Source organism: Branchiostoma lanceolatum, chromosome 8 (assembly GCF_035083965.1).
Source record: "Branchiostoma lanceolatum isolate klBraLanc5 chromosome 8, klBraLanc5.hap2, whole genome shotgun sequence".
NCBI lineage: Eukaryota > Metazoa > Chordata > Leptocardii > Amphioxiformes > Branchiostomatidae > Branchiostoma > Branchiostoma lanceolatum.
The window spans coordinates 15928014-15943977 of record NC_089729.1 but is presented as its reverse complement, the minus strand read 5'-3'; the positions used below and the strand labels follow the sequence as shown (position 1 = coordinate 15943977).

The 15964-nt window shown below is 38.7% G+C and overlaps 1 protein-coding gene across 4 annotated transcripts in view; it reads left to right on the top strand.

Moving 5' to 3' along the window:
- LOC136439668 (protein tweety homolog 1-A-like) overlaps positions 1–15964 on the top strand; it is a 37263-nt gene that overhangs the window by 5196 nt on the left and 16103 nt on the right. For all 4 annotated transcript variants that reach the window (XM_066435183.1, XM_066435184.1, XM_066435181.1 and 1 more), the window contains exons 6-11: positions 240–335; positions 666–738; positions 5976–6048; positions 7034–7089; positions 8925–9014; positions 10546–10638. In XM_066435183.1, coding sequence (XP_066291280.1) covers positions 240–335; positions 666–738; positions 5976–6048; positions 7034–7089; positions 8925–9014; positions 10546–10638 — 481 coding nt within the window. The remainder of the gene's footprint in view (positions 1–239; positions 336–665; positions 739–5975; positions 6049–7033; positions 7090–8924; positions 9015–10545; positions 10639–15964) is intronic.

Genomic DNA, 15964 nt, shown 5'->3' with positions numbered 1-15964 from the left:
CTGTCTGTGTGTGTGTGTGTGTGTGTCTGTGTCCATGTGTGCCTTGGAAATACTGTATAAAAATACTGTAAAAAATTTCAAGAATTTTTCAATGCAATTTCATTTGGTCTTATACCCTGAACAGTCAAATAAATATAACTCATTCATACCATTTTGTATGTATTACTGTTACAGTTATCTAATTATGTTTTCCCTTAATTTTAAGACTGAATGTTCTTGTCTTGTCTGACTCCATGTAGGTTCTTGGGGACAATCCTCCTACTTGTGTTCGAGCTTGTGGTTGGACTTGTGGCACTGTGTGGGGTGGGACGGGGCTCCAGATGCCTCCTCATTTTGTAAGTATTCTTTCCACAACTTACAGTAAATGGTCATTGAATGAACAGGTCTTTTATGATTTTCTGACTTCATGATTATGAGTTGTTTTTGTTTTTTTAGTTATCCTGATTTGTTTGATTTGTTTGATTTATTTCTCTGACATTGAAGGGTTACTACTTTGTTATGTTATTCCAAACTTGTTTATGTTGACTTTGACTTGAAAATATATACTGACACTGAGGTTAATATATTTCTGAGAAACACATAGTCAAGAAAAGAAACTGTAGAAAGTAAAAAATGAATAATATTGACTGTAATCATCTTGTTATAATTTTTTTTCATTCATGTAGTATGACGTGTCTGGCCTTCCTGTGTTTATTTGTCTGCTTTGGAGGCGGGGCACTGTACTTAGCAGTTGGTGTGGTAAGTTTTGTTTCACTTGTTAATTTAGGTGTGAAGGCAACTTTAATATTATAGCTTAAGTGATAAAAGCAATAAAACTAGTTCCACGACCTCCTACCTTCACCAAATGGTGTTAACATTTTCGAGTAACGTATCATATATGTTTAAGTTGATTACGGAAATATCATCCTCATTTACATAAATTATATCAGTTGACCATCTTCTCTACCCAAAGAAGTTAAATGAGGATGATATTTCCGTAATCAACTTAAACATATATGATACGTCACTCGAAAATGTTAACACCATTTGGTGAAGGTAGGAGGTCGTGGAACTCTAGTTTTACACATTCAAGTTGTTCAAAGTATGAAGGTCTCATCTTTGCAAAGAATATTGAATTTTTTTTTATAAATCATGTACATTGGACCCTGATTTGCATGATTATGTCTGATAATCCACTTCGCTTAGCTTTCTAAATGGCACAAGTGTGAAATTCCTGTCATTTACCACCATGGAATTATAGTTACTGTATTTTCTCGTTAATTGTGAAACGTCTTCATTTGGATAATTGATTTCTACATGATTGTCAATATTCCTCTCTTTCTCAGTTGCACATATCACATGTTTGAGAGTCCTAGCATGGAATACTGCAGATTGATACATTACTTAATATGCAGATTAAATACTATTATACTATCATGATACCAATAAATCATGACAATCCGTCAACCCCTTCATGACTTGTTGACTCCTTCAAAGTCTCAAACAAAACCGGCCCCTGCAGTTCCAAAAGAAGCTGCTAGGGGACCCAAACCTACACCATATACATTTGTACTGTCTGCCTCAAGAGCTATTACAAAAAATTGCTGTGACAGCATGTCTAGAACATGAGATATCAAAAACAGAATTTCCGCTGCAGTAGCGTAGAAAGCCTCTAGGGGGCCCATTCTCGAACTTGACCATCGTTTTGCCGACCCCTTCCCACCAAATATCATGATTACAATCCATCCAAAGCTTCTGGAGACTTACATTTTGTCACCCTCATTAAATCAGGACCCCTATCGCTCCACGTTATATCGCTCACGAAAGGGGCCCTGATAAAAAACGCCGCCAGACATGGTTCTGGCGACGTCGCCGACACTTGCTCATGAATAATTAATGAGCTGGACTTATTTGGCAATGAGTGGACTGACGAACTCATCTCCAGACGGAAGTCGCGGACAAGGTCGGTGGGCTTGCTCGGCTTTCGCTGCCGCTGGGAAGCCCATATAACAGAGGCTCTTCCCTCCGCCTGTCCTTACACTTTGAGAAATACGTCCCTGCCATCAAGCAGTGTCTGTAGGGTAGTGCTGATGCTGACGAAGCTGCTCTAATCCAAACAAGTCTTCCACAGCTGAAGCAAAACTATCGGCTGCCATTTGTTTTGGGTAACCAAAACAACGATGTAACACGTAACCTGATTGGTTGATAGCTTCCCAGCGTTCCTTGCGCGTTTGCTTCCGATGAGGGGAAGCAGACCTTTGGTGGTGACGTCCGCAGAACCATGTCTGGCGGCGGTTTTTATCAGGGCCCCTTTTCGAGCAATGTAACGTGGAGCGATAGGGGTCCTGATTTAATGAGGGTGCATTTTGTATGCTGTCCACTCACACACACACCCACCCAAACACAGACACAGACAGATGGCACCTGATGAAACATAATTGCAACCTTCTTGGCAAAGTCAATCATTTGGAATCCAGCTGGGAGCCTTGTACATTGTACATTGTATAAAATTATCCTTTAATAGTTTGGGAAATTGGGATTTGCTTTCAAGTACAGTTTTCCTTCAATACACAGTACAATGTGTATGATAGGGATTTGTATCCAATGGCATATACAATGTACATGACTTTTACGAAACTGTTGAGGCCGAGTCTGCTGGGAGAAGGTATCAGGGACATGTTGCCTATTCATATACCAGCCATATTCAACTCTTCAAGCATGTAAATCCAAAGAAATTTTGGTTGACATTAATTGCCCATTAAGGAAAGCATTGGACTGTTGAGTATAACATAGAAATACTGCACTCCAAAAAAGCACACAGATAGAAGGTCTCTAACTAAAGGTCTTATTTTTCCTTGGGTCGGGCCAGTGAAATTGCCGTTTGGGCAAGACTTAGTGCATGTTTTAACCAATTGACCCGACAGTTAGATTTTTCCATGGGTGAGATGTTTCCATTAGGTAAATGTTGGTAGATATTTGTCCTCTCTCGTCCAACTGACCAGCCCTATAAGCTTGATTGGCAGATGCCTGTAAAACTAGCCGGCCCTGGGCTTCCAAATATTACTTAATAAGCGTCATGAGCCATTCTCATAGAGTACCGCTGAGATATTATTTTTTTTACTGAAAAATAAAATGATTTTTTGGCTGTCATTAGAGATGCATCTTAGAAATACGTCATCTAAATTTGCCAACATGTACCTGCCTATGTGCACAGGCCAGAAACCGGGCCCTTGCTTTCCAGGTGGATCAAGTCCTGTCCCTTGCCCTAGCCTCTGCTTCCCGAAATTTAGGGCCTGGAAAAGTTGGTTCGGTCCAGTATATTTTTTATGTACTTGCACTATATATCTAAGGCAACTTGTCCAACTCTGTTTATCTGGCCAAAATTACACTGCAGTTTGTACTTTTACAGTCAAGAAATGATTGAAAACCCCAAACAGCATTAGAAACTTGCACACTCATTAACAGACAAGACCATTTGGAATCCTTACATGCATTCTTGGATGAATTGCTGCATTCTTTACATTCAAATAGCTCAGAAGAAAAAAACAACTTTTGTGCTCAGATTTGTCTTGCAGTAACCTCTGTCAGTTTAGCCTTCGAATTGTTGTCATGTCAGATCCGAGTGTTCCTTAATTAATTGTTGTAGTTTTTTCCCCTGGAGTCACAGGTTGAAAATCTGTCCCTATTTGTTGAGGCTAAATTGGCACCTATCTCTTGAGGATACTGCACAGGAAATCCTCAAGGTCCAATTTGAAGACAGAGGTGCTTTCATCTTCTCAGAGCACTGATGTAGAACGTGATGTGAACTTAAAGGTCGTTCCCCCCGCTAGCTACAGATTGCTTAAAAATAATTGATATATCCTTTTTCATAACAAAGAAGGTCAGCTTCCTCTAGTGTCCTTTGAAAACCCCTTTCTTATCCTATTTGATGTTGCCAGTTATGATGGTCTGCAAGACCTTTCTTTGAAAGTGTAGGGTTCTTCAAAGTATGAATCTTCAAGTAATTAACTTTATATCTATAAACTTTTTTTTCCTTTGTGAGAGGATGTGTTTTCGGTGATGCCGCGACCGTTTTCTGTTCAGTCAGATTGGACAGATCTCAAATTTGCCGATAAACAAGTTTGGACGCAGAAAGATTTATTTTTAAACTGTCAAACTGCCAAGTTGGTGGATTGTTGTAATGTGTTCACACAACTGTCAAACTGCCTTCAAGTTGGTGAAATGTTGTAATGTGTTCACAGACGACTATTAAGGTCTCATTCATGAGTTTTTTCATCCCATAGGCTTACATGTTATAATACATGTTTTACATGGGCGCGTTCGTAATGAAGCTATAGGAAATGTACCAAATGAAAGTCATTCATTCTATGTTGAGAATGTTTAGTCCCTAGATCAATTGCAAAAAAATTGCCAACAACTTCACTACATACAATCTCTGTTTATGGCGATTACAATCATTCTGCACTTGAAAGCTACAGGTACATGACTTTTTTTGTACACCCCACAAAAGGCACTTTCCAGCTGTAAGCGTACGACCGCATCACTCGAACTGCAGGGCTGTGCACTTCCGACCTCGTGCGCGGCTGCCGAGTGCTAATTTCTTCAGTTACAAACAAGCTTTCATCAGTATGACGCTTGAGATCTGCTGGGCTAGCTGAAAGGGATTTTCCCACCGATATGAACACACGTTCATGCAGCCGTTTATGCAGCCGTTTATGCAGCCTTTTGATGGCTACATTTGTAGCTTGACACTTTATGAACTTTCATGTACATGTATATGTATGCATGAAGGTTAAGATATTCGACCCCTGTTTCCGTAACTACCATTTATTAAGGGTAGTCATGGATCAAGAGGTCGACTTACCTTCTATTCATAAGGCAGACCCAGGTTTCCAGTATCATACACTGACCAAAAATATTGCTCATTTTGATTGTGGTCATGTCTGTCTATACAGTAATCATCAGCCCAGCTGGCTATAACTGGGTAATTATGTTGTTATATGACCACCTGTGGCACAGAAAGGTCAAATGTGAACGTTGGCACAAGAAAAACAGAGCTGAGCAATTATACAATGTATGTGCTTCTAGAATAGGGATGTGTACATAAACGTAACTGTTACCTTCAAATACATGACAAAATTTGTACAGGTCTGGAATATAAGTGCTGATACAGAGGTCTAAGTACGGTTCCTGTATATGAACTATTTGCTAAAGAAACCTGTGACCTTCAATGATGACAGAAACATGCATGAATTAACAGTTTAACAGAATGTTTATCTAGACTTCAGACATGTCATACACAGAACCAAGAGGATCTCAAATCGCCCATACAATGTTTTCATCTAATAAGTATGTGGTTAGGAATAACACATTTTTAGTAACAGAATTAAGTTAAAAATTTACACACATGAGTTAACGAGTTAGTCTATTTGGAAGAAGAATTGACATGAAATTGTGTAACCCAAATGATCAAAATTGAAGAAGAAAATTGATAACAATGCTTTCTGCTTCAATCCTTTCCCATAATCCTCCCTGGCCCACTCAGCTACAATGTAAACCCTTTTCTGCTGACTCATTCATGCACCAAAATTTGGTATGAAAGGAGTTTGCATTTGGAAGGTTATTACCATATTCTGTTCTTATGGCTGATGAGAATCATTGTACCAAGTACTTAATAATAAAGTTACTCGAGCACATAGATAAATTTAGTAAACGTTCAGATGTTTCAGACAGCATCCGCTATTTTCGTCAGTCACTGAACCGAATCTGAAGGTATTTAACCAAAACTATGAATAATATTAGAGTAGTGAAGACAATTGTAAGATGTTTCCATTGAAAACAAAGTCATGACAAGGTTGTATGTTTAGTGATTATATTAACTTCTCTTTGAGTACAGGAGCTAAATATTGTATCGTGGCTGTGGTAGGTATCGAAGTGCTGGAAAGTTTGACACTGTCGGACATTGTAACAGTTACAACATTTTTTTTACATCTTAGGGAGCAGGAGACTTCTGCGTCAGCCCCTCAACTTACATCAAAGATCAAGTGAAAGACGATGTTATCCCCAAAGGTTGGACATGCCTTGCTTTTTCAAACTTTGCTTGCAAGTTGGGTACATAGATGTAAGTGGCAATGGCTAGGATGGGAACTCTGGATCGAATACAAACGCAGGATAAGGCCACAGCAAGTAAATTTTATGGATGACATCCTCTGCAGACTCCAAATTTAGTGCGCACGGGCGGGAAAAAAACAAGGCGGGCAAAAAAACAAGATTTATCCATATTTTCAAAGCTAAATACCATAAAGCACGTAAAAAGAATTGAAGCGATAAAACATGCATGGTATTACAACCAACAAGTCTTTTATCCCTGTATTCAGTTAAACATTTAAGTAACACTGCCGCGCCACAGAAAGCCCCCGTCTTTTTATTTTGTCAACAGACAGACAGCTAGACAATGGTCTACTCAAACCACATGACATTAGTTATTTTGTGTGACCCTGTTGTCGGATGTGTTTGTAGTTCACTTCATTCAAGTATAATACATCGGATTACATGTTGTTGATAATAATCAATTACAGACTAATTACAATAATTTTGGTATGGGGGCAGCACTGTGTTTTCCTGTTGGTGACAATGAGCAATCTTATTACAGCTTGCATACTCAATAATTGAACAACAGGTTTGTACTTATTTTTCATCATTCCTTAACATGTACAAATGCCTTTTCTCGGCATCTAGGACGTTTTTCCGAAGGAACTGACAGACATTTGCGACATATTGGCCCATTTGTGGTATATTGACCATTGGCGAAGGGTAAAAAAAGTCTTGTTTTTTATTTTAAAATCAGCGCAAAATCAATGCTTGTGCTGATGTCATCCATAGCTGGGGACATTGGGTAAGAGATCTGTTTGGATGTATCTTTTCAGGATGCCGGAATTATGTACCCTGTTGGAATTAAGTACCCTGTTGGAATTATGTTTATCTTACTTAAATGTTACCTCTAGACCAGAGAAAAGCTATGTGATGTGTCTGAATGTATTTTTCTTCACCCTAGCTGTTTTGGAGTATTACATCAACTGCTACCCTGCAGCAGTCAACCCCTTCTCTCAGGTTTGTTCTCATAATATTATCCACCAGCAAAATAGTACTATTAGAAAGAAACAGCAAGTTGTTTTCAGTTTATTGACTGATTTTGTTGGGTGAAGAAAAAATGGAAATCTGTTTAACTGATATTTCTTATTTTCCTTTAAACATTCTGTAGGCTGACAAATCAATGAAACCTCACATGTGCAACCATGGACAGTCACACACACACACACTTGCTCCCAGTGCCACACTTATACTTAGTGTTACACACATAATACACATATGTCAAGATAGAGATTGTAATCTGGCAGAATTGCCAAGTCTGGTAGTAGATATTCTGATCAACTTCTATTCATGTCACTATAGATTAATGGATTAATGGACTATATATATTATATATAGTATAATTATTATTATATTTAAAGATAAAGAGACTTGACATACAGAGGGCCACACAAAACTCAGAATTGGTTGTCACAAATCAAGAATAGAAACTATTATATGTATATTTAAACAATCATAAAGAGACTTGTCATACAGAAGCCCACGCAAAACTCTGAACTGGCTGTCACAAATCAAGAATAGAAACTATTATTATTTTAAACATAAAGAGACTTGACATACATGTACAGAGAGCCACACAAAACTCAGAATCGGCTGTCACAAATTTAGAATAGAAACTGAGATTCAAAAAAATTCCCATTGACAAGAGGGTTAACTTTGTCCATTTTGTCCAGAGTTAACTTTTTGATTGTATGTCGGAAATATTCTGATGTACGTAATTCACTATACACAAGGCTGTCGTCGTATATACATTGTACCAGAATTCATCTCAATGGACTTGAATAGCAAATTTAAGTACATTATTGACATGTAACAACCCCAGCCTGTATTGTATACATCGAAAAATATGAAAGAATGTCTAGACGTTACAAATTCTTCCAATGATTGTAAAAGCTCATGATCCCATACTATTTACTCTTGTTTCAGGTAGATTATCTTTATAAAACTGTAGTTAAGTACCAGTAGATGACATACCAGGGCTCGAAATACTGGGTGCATGTGCACCTGTGTGCACCAAAAATTGGAGCTGTGCACCTAATTTTTGACAGTGGGTGCACCAGTGCACCTAGATATTTTTGTAGGCTAAAGGGTAAAGGTACTGTTGTACACTAGTATACAGAATATTCTTGACATGTAAGTATCAGAAAAAGTAATATAACCTTTTGTAACAGTAACTGTTGTATTTGAAGTATTACTTGTTTGCAATTTTGAAGTTAGCTATAGAATTACAGATTGAAGTTCTCAAGGGTGTTAAGATTTGTAATTATGTTTTGCTGACAATAATTCAACTTTATTTTGTGGTGCACCCAAAATTCTTTCTGTGCACCTAATTTCTTTGGTTGGGTGCACCAGTGCACCTATTTCCAAAAATGAATTTCGATCCCTGCATACTTTGTATCTTGTACAATTGTTGTGCAATGAAATTATATCTTAAGTTTATATAACTATTATTAGGAGACCACCCTAGCTAGCACATCCCTAAGCATCCTGATCATGGTCTCTATCAACAGAGACTCCGATCGAGATCTCTGCCGGGAGAATCAGAATTCTGAAAGATCGCATTCTCTAAACTCACACATACATACAATCAAACACACATTATGACGAGCATAATTAATCATTTCAAGATTCTGCATAATATACTGCTGACACATTTTCTTCTTGATCGGCTATAGTTGGTCCAATTTTTGTCAGTTGCTCTTTGTCCTATTTTGCATCTCTTGAAGTTCTTAGTCTCAACGGCCTTACAAATCAAGAAGGAAAACGACTAATCTATACAATATTTCTTGTACTAGACCATCTCTCAAGGAAGAAGGAGAATCATTCAGGCTAACGACTTACTGCGAGAGGTTGAGGGACTGACAACAAACCTGCCAGAAACCAAGGTGAGCATCTGCATGTACGAGGGGTGATCAATAAGTCCTCGGCGTCACCCAGAAATAAGGTGCACAACTCAAATTATGGGGCATGATTATGTAGTATGACATCTTTTAGCAATATCCAACAAACGTCCATTTGAAAACTAGTAGGTAAGTGACGAGAAAAACAATTAGGGTGCACTGTGATCAGAGCTGTGTGGTTCGCATTCCTCATACCATGAATCGGCATAAAATCTTCGAAGACATTGTCAAAATGTTTGATGAAGATTCCCTTCTTATTTTGTATAAAAAGAAGTGGGTATCTGACTTTCAGCAGAGCAAGTTGAACCGCACACCTCAGGTCACAGCTCAATTGTCCATATTTTTATCCTTCTACTTCACCTAATGTTACTTCTACCTCACCTAATGTTACTGATTGATGGATGATTGGTGTGTCGCCTGCAAAGTAATGATCACAATGATTTGAATTTTGGTAGACATTCATAAAAGACTTTATACTCTAAAATTATTCCACAAAATTTGAGTTGTGCATCTTACTTCTGGGTGAGGCCATTAGGACTTATTGATCACCCCTCGTAAACAGAGTCATAGCCACCTGACACACTTTGTATATGGATGTCATCTGTGATTGCAACTGTTTCAGTTTGTACAATACAGCCCAGGTTAACTGTGCAGGCAGAAATCCTCATTTAAAATGGATTCTAGCTGCTGTCAATTTTGGTTGTTGAGTGGCGGGTGAATGCCCCTTTGGGACTGCAAAAAAGTGGTTGCTGGTTGGGGAAGACAGTTGGTTGCTTGGGAGAGGGTCTTAACTATGTAAAAATGGATGGGACTGTTTCAATGTGTCCTCTGATGGCAGGTGGTTGCTCAGCCGTAGGTTTGACTGTATTTTTATGTTAAGAATTTGAAATTGTTCTGCTTGCTCTCCCCAAAGTCATAATAATTACGTTTGATTTGGTAATTATCTGTCACACAGATGTGTGCAGAAATTGCTCGGTAAGCAATTTCTCTAGCATTTACATTTAGAAAAAAAAATCTCATTTGCAAAAATTTTACAATGTACTATCCACATTGATATCATTGTTATCAGCCAAGGATTGACGTGTTCAAAAATTCGTATTTCCCGAGAACCATAGTAGAATGGAACTCGTTGTCATCAAGTACTGTAGGAGCTTCATCACTAAGTAGCTTTAAAGAACGGTTGCAGTCAGATATGCAAAGACTAGGTGTAACAGACCGTTCGGTGTAATATGACCAGCTGCTGCCGCGCCGCGTGCCTGCGAAGCTGGTGTGTTACGCCTGATGGCGGTTATACCGGCTATATAGATACAGATACAGATACAGATACAGATTGATATTGATTGCCAGGACAGGAATAAAGTTTATCAATGAAGGGAAATGCACATGAATTTGCTGAATGTTCTTACCAATCAGGAATTTGATTGTTCCAAGATGTACTAATTAATGTTCAAGGCTATTTTGGGACTACCTTTTATTATACCTTTCACTAATGATGTTGACCTTTTGTTTTCCACAGGAGATCATTAAGGAAATTGGAGGACAGCTGAATGCCACAGAGACAAGCTTTGACGACTTGGTTGTCCTGGTTCAGTGTCCGACGCTGCATGAGGTGAGCATCTTCTTTAACATCTCGTCTTAATTTGGATGCTCCATACCATTCATGTACAGCTGCGGGGTGGTGCCATCTCCTTTATATTGGCCACAATAGCAAGGGACTTAAAGTCCACTTCAGTATTTGTATTTAACTAACTGTAAGAATAAATTATACTCTTTTTCACATTGTAGTGCTGAGTGCTAAAGCCGTCATCACAATTCATGCAAGTGCCGGGCGACTTTGTAGATTGCCCAAAGCTAGCCTGGAATCCATACCCTCGGTGCCTCCCCGATATCTCTACGGCACTGTGAGTGACCCTCACCCGCCCAGACAGCTTAGCCCGCTCGGGGTGTTGTTTACGGCCTTGGATTAATTAGTTTGGCACCGGGACGGCGGAAAAGTAGGAAGGCAGCGGAAGTGGGGTGTAGCGGAAGTAGGATGGCAGCCAGAGGTAGAAAGGCCATCAGAAACTGACTGGCCCGGTAAAACACCACTAAGCCGACCCTAGAGACTGGGACCAGGCTAGCCCAAAGCTGGCCGAATTTCAAAATTGTCCGAGCATCGACCATATTTTCCAATAAAAATCACAGGTGACATCCGTCGAACACTAAAAACTAAAAATCCCCCATGGGATGGTACCATCACTTGGACATGGATGAAGTCAGTATCGACTAACCTGGTAAAAGGCCAATATTTGGATCAACTTTTATTTTCAAAAATCGCTCAAAGCCCGCGTAATTGACATAACAGGACGTCAGCCGTACTTCGGCCGAAAATGCACATTTGAAGCCCGCCAACACGTCGGCCGAGCTGAATTTCTTATTTGTGACGGGGGCTTAAGCACAGAGAGCAAATTATGCACCATTTCTATAGTCTTTGGTATGACCCAGCCAGGATTTGATCCTTTGACCTCCCAAACACGAAGCAAGCACAATATCCAGTACCCAATTCAATACCAATCTTACACCATAAGACTGTAAATGATAAGGAAAACTGGGGCTTACAAAACATTACACATTTGATATAATTGTAAATGATTCTGATCAAACATGCCCTTTTGTGTCTTCAAAAAAACTTGCCATTTTCCTGTAGACCCTTATCCTCCATCATCACCAATAGAATGCTTTAATTGCTAATTTCCAACTCATGTCAATAGCTTCTTCATATGACATATTGATATCAAAGAAGGGTATTTCGTCTTTCGGCTGTTTGCATGATTGAGTTTCAAAGACAGGAAGTGGCTCGAGGTGTTAACACTACTATTCAGTGAAGCCCGCAGTTCACTTCCGCCGTTTGTCGAGAATGCTTTTTTCTTTGCACGTGGAAGTAATCGGAATTCATTGGACATGGATTGTTTTTTCATATCCAATTACTACTGTAACAGTACTGATCTAGTTGGTACATGTGTAGATGCATGCTGGAAGTTGCGGGTTCGAAGACTTTAAAAGCGGTACATTTATCCGCTCGTCTCCATTATAGTCCATAGCGCTCAGCGCTAATAGACTCAGTGTAAAAGTTGAACTCACACTGAGGTTCAAACTCGCTTGGGTTCATTGTGATGGATCTCATCTTTCATTTTGGATAGGGACCTTAAGCTGGTGTCAAAGTTTCAGTATATGAGGGAACTCAGTTGTTATATCATCATCAGGTGTACATTCGCAGCCTCAGGTTAAAGTGAACTATACTGTAATAGCAAAGCCACACTGCACTATCATTTATCTAAAAAGCATTACGTTTCATCTGAAGCATTTGAGTTTCACCTGAAGGATAAAGAACATAAGGTTGCAGACCACAGTATTTCTCCAATTGGGATTTACATACTATTAAAGGATCCCAAGGTGAGAAGCTTTGACGCTTGAAAATTTATAGAAAGGTGCACAATTAGGGTGCCAGATTTTAATATGTTTGACTTCAAGGTTCAATCTACAAAATATCTGCAAAATGAGGTTAGATTTACCGGCTCGTTCTCTTTTAAAAGCCACTTTGATATGACCCCCAGCGGAGGTCACCGTACTGCAGCCGACTTACAGTAGTCGGGCAGTTACAATTAATCCAGGCGCCAATTCAACCCGACCGAACAAACATCGTAATCACACTGACTCGTACTGTCTCAAAACTGAAGTATTCCTCTACCATTCACCCCTGTTTTAGCCTCGCTAACGTGCACAGAAGAAAAACTATGGCCTTTTCAAGCAATGTGACGCACTACTTCATACCCCAACTACTATTAAATACTGTGTTCTGCGGCCATAACCGTTACAGTTCTTTTGAACTGACTGTTTGAAGGTGATATGAATACAACAGTTGACTATTGCAGGATTTCTCGTGGCCATATCCTCAGAAAACCTTAAGTTTGTCCTTTCTCTCTTAAACAGTTTGGTCTTATCTTATAAAAGCTGAGTTAAGACTCAGTGTGAAACCTAAGTGCCAACATGACATTTTCTACTGGCAAGACATAGTGACCTTAAGGTAAAAAGTAAAGGTTAGATCTAAAATGCTTTCGAAAAAGTCTTCAATGCAGCTTGAATTTCACTATATATGACCAAGGAGGTTTTATATAAAACCAGTATATGACTCAATAGCCACTGTTAAACAGGGAGACAGACAAATAAATTTAACATTTAGGACTTAAGTCAGATAGTCGGCTGAAAGCTGTCAAATACAATTTTTGTAAGTCTTGAAATATTTGCGTTTTTTTTACGGTCACTTCTCTACAGTAACTAACTGCAAACTCATCACACACATGAACAAGCTAATAATTAAGCACCTGTGAGAATTTCTGTTCTCTTGCCCATATTGTTTAACAGCTGCAAAGCTTAAACATACCGCATAAGCTGGATTTTCACTTTTCAACAATATTTTTGGTGCTGCAATGTAAATAAACTTACAGTAAGGTCTGGATTTGGATGTGATTTTGTGCAGGTTTTGTCACGACGTGGTGATTGTCAGTCATTCAGAAACAACCTTCACTGGTGTGATCACAAAATGTCACAAGGATGTAGAATTTGTTGCTTTGAAGAACACTCAGTTTTCAAGGTCCTTTGATGACATTTTGGCTGTAAAGTTGCATGACACAAGTCGAGATATTAAACTTCCCAATGCCAAGGGCATTCTACAGCCTTGTTGATACAATGTATTTATAGCCACTGTTATATACTCACAATTGTTTGTGGGTGTCATACTATTTTTATGCAGAAATTATCATAGTTGAAATAATTAGTGGACACTGGTATTCTACAGCCTTTTTGGTAATCATATCACCGCTGTTTTTCACTTGTATGTGGGTGGCATGCTATTTTTATGCAGAAAATGATCATTATAAAATCTTTTTGATTGATGCCAATTCTTTCTGCAAAACTATTAAAGTCATTTTTTCCCAGATGAGCTAGTCAGCAACCACTTTTGCTGGATCCCTGGAGTAAGATTGAGGAAACGTTTAATTTCAAGTTTATGTATTGGACACTTGCCTCATATGACACTAAGCAACCCCAGTCTCTGCTTCCTTCATCCATAACCAATCACTACCGAATCTGTTGCACTGACATGGTCGAACTGTAGACGGCCATGCGCATCTATTCTGCGCAGCTTTTTCTAAGACAGCGTTTGCCGGGTCACCTGAAGTTTCTGACTACCGGACACTTGCCTCATACAAATGTATGACATTAAGTTCTCACCGAGTCAGTCTCTGCTCATTTCCGCCATAACCAATCGTGTGTATCAAATCTGTTGTACTCAAGGGCATGGAGGCACTCACAAAAGGTTGCCATGACCCTGTTATTGGTACAAGTCATGTAGCTTTCCTGACGAACATGTGTGGGTGGGCATAATCATCTTACCTCGCTGGTCATTCTGTTCATTGTGATGACTCAATTGCTTTGCCCATTTATCAGTAATGCAGTCAGTGGTGTATTGTATTGCCCTGAACATCAAAACCCAATTACTGTTGAATCAGTTTGTTAAGTTGCAGTAAAGCTTTCTTAGGATGATGCAACTTTAATTTTTATTCACTGAAAAATATATCCAACATTGAAAATAAAGTAACAAACAGCTACAAATTATTTTAGGAACTTCAAGAGGTTAGGTTTTTTTTTTTTTTTCAAGTCAAACTGAAACAGCTGAAAGCTCTCAAGTCACAACATTGAATGTGTGTGCACATACAATCATTGTTGTTAGTTAAATGTGCTCTCCCTTATGTAAGAACATTACGATTCATGACTACAGAATATATAAAGTTTGAACAATCATTGTTGTAGTTAATTGTGCTCTCCCTTATGTAAGAACATTACGATTCATGTACAGAATATTTAAAGTTTGAACAATCATTGTTGTAGTTAAATGTGCTCTCCCTTATGTAAGAACATATTAAGTAGTTCCAATCAAAGTTTGAATGAATAAGGAGTTTCAATCATAGTTTGAATGAACCCCATAGTTTGAATGGGAGTCACACAAAACAGGAATGACGACAACATGTGGGCAGTGCTTAACTGGAAACTTTGATTATCCCAATACTGACGTCTGCAAACCTTAGGCTTTTCTTTCGCTGGAAGGGTCATCGTATTTTTAGATTTTCCAAGAATGTGTCCCAGTTTGCCTTTTTTGATCCTGTTTAAAGGAGTCCTATGTCAGAGTTTTTTTCCAATAAATGATAATTTTGAATACATGATCATATTACTACTGTGGACATACAGAAATCGTGCATGTTCGGAAGATTTGAAATAATGGCTGGCCGCTAAGTCGTGCAAGTGCTCAGATTTTCAATGAGTTCCCACCACACAACGACATCGCATGTTTGCTCCATGATGGTCGATATGCAACATTATGGGATAGTGTTATTCAAACTTACTATGGATAGGAATCACAGTGCTATAGACAGTTGATTTTGAAGATACGACTTTCAACGCCCTAATATTGCTTAGGTTGCCAAGTTGAATGTGCCTGACATGACCTGACAAAAGTGGTTACAAAAAGAATGTCAGGGTGGTTAAGAAAAATTTGTCTTGTTATGTGTACTTTTATATCTTAGTAACAACTGGCCTTCTTATTGTGCTTATCGCCCCTCATTTATGCCAAAAATATTGACGATGAAGGAAGTGTGTATACGTATATTAGGAAATACATGGGTAGGGTCTGCATGGGTTTAGTGAGTATCATATTGTTTAAAAAACGCACCTTGTGTAATTCACCACAAGCGGAGTTCTGTAAAAAGTCGGCTGGTTATGTATTCATTGATACATAATCTATAATTGTATAATGTAATGATTATCATTACCTATAGCTCTGCATGTCTGTAGCTGCCATGCATCAGACTCTGATGCTCGTGATTGATTGATTGATTGATTGA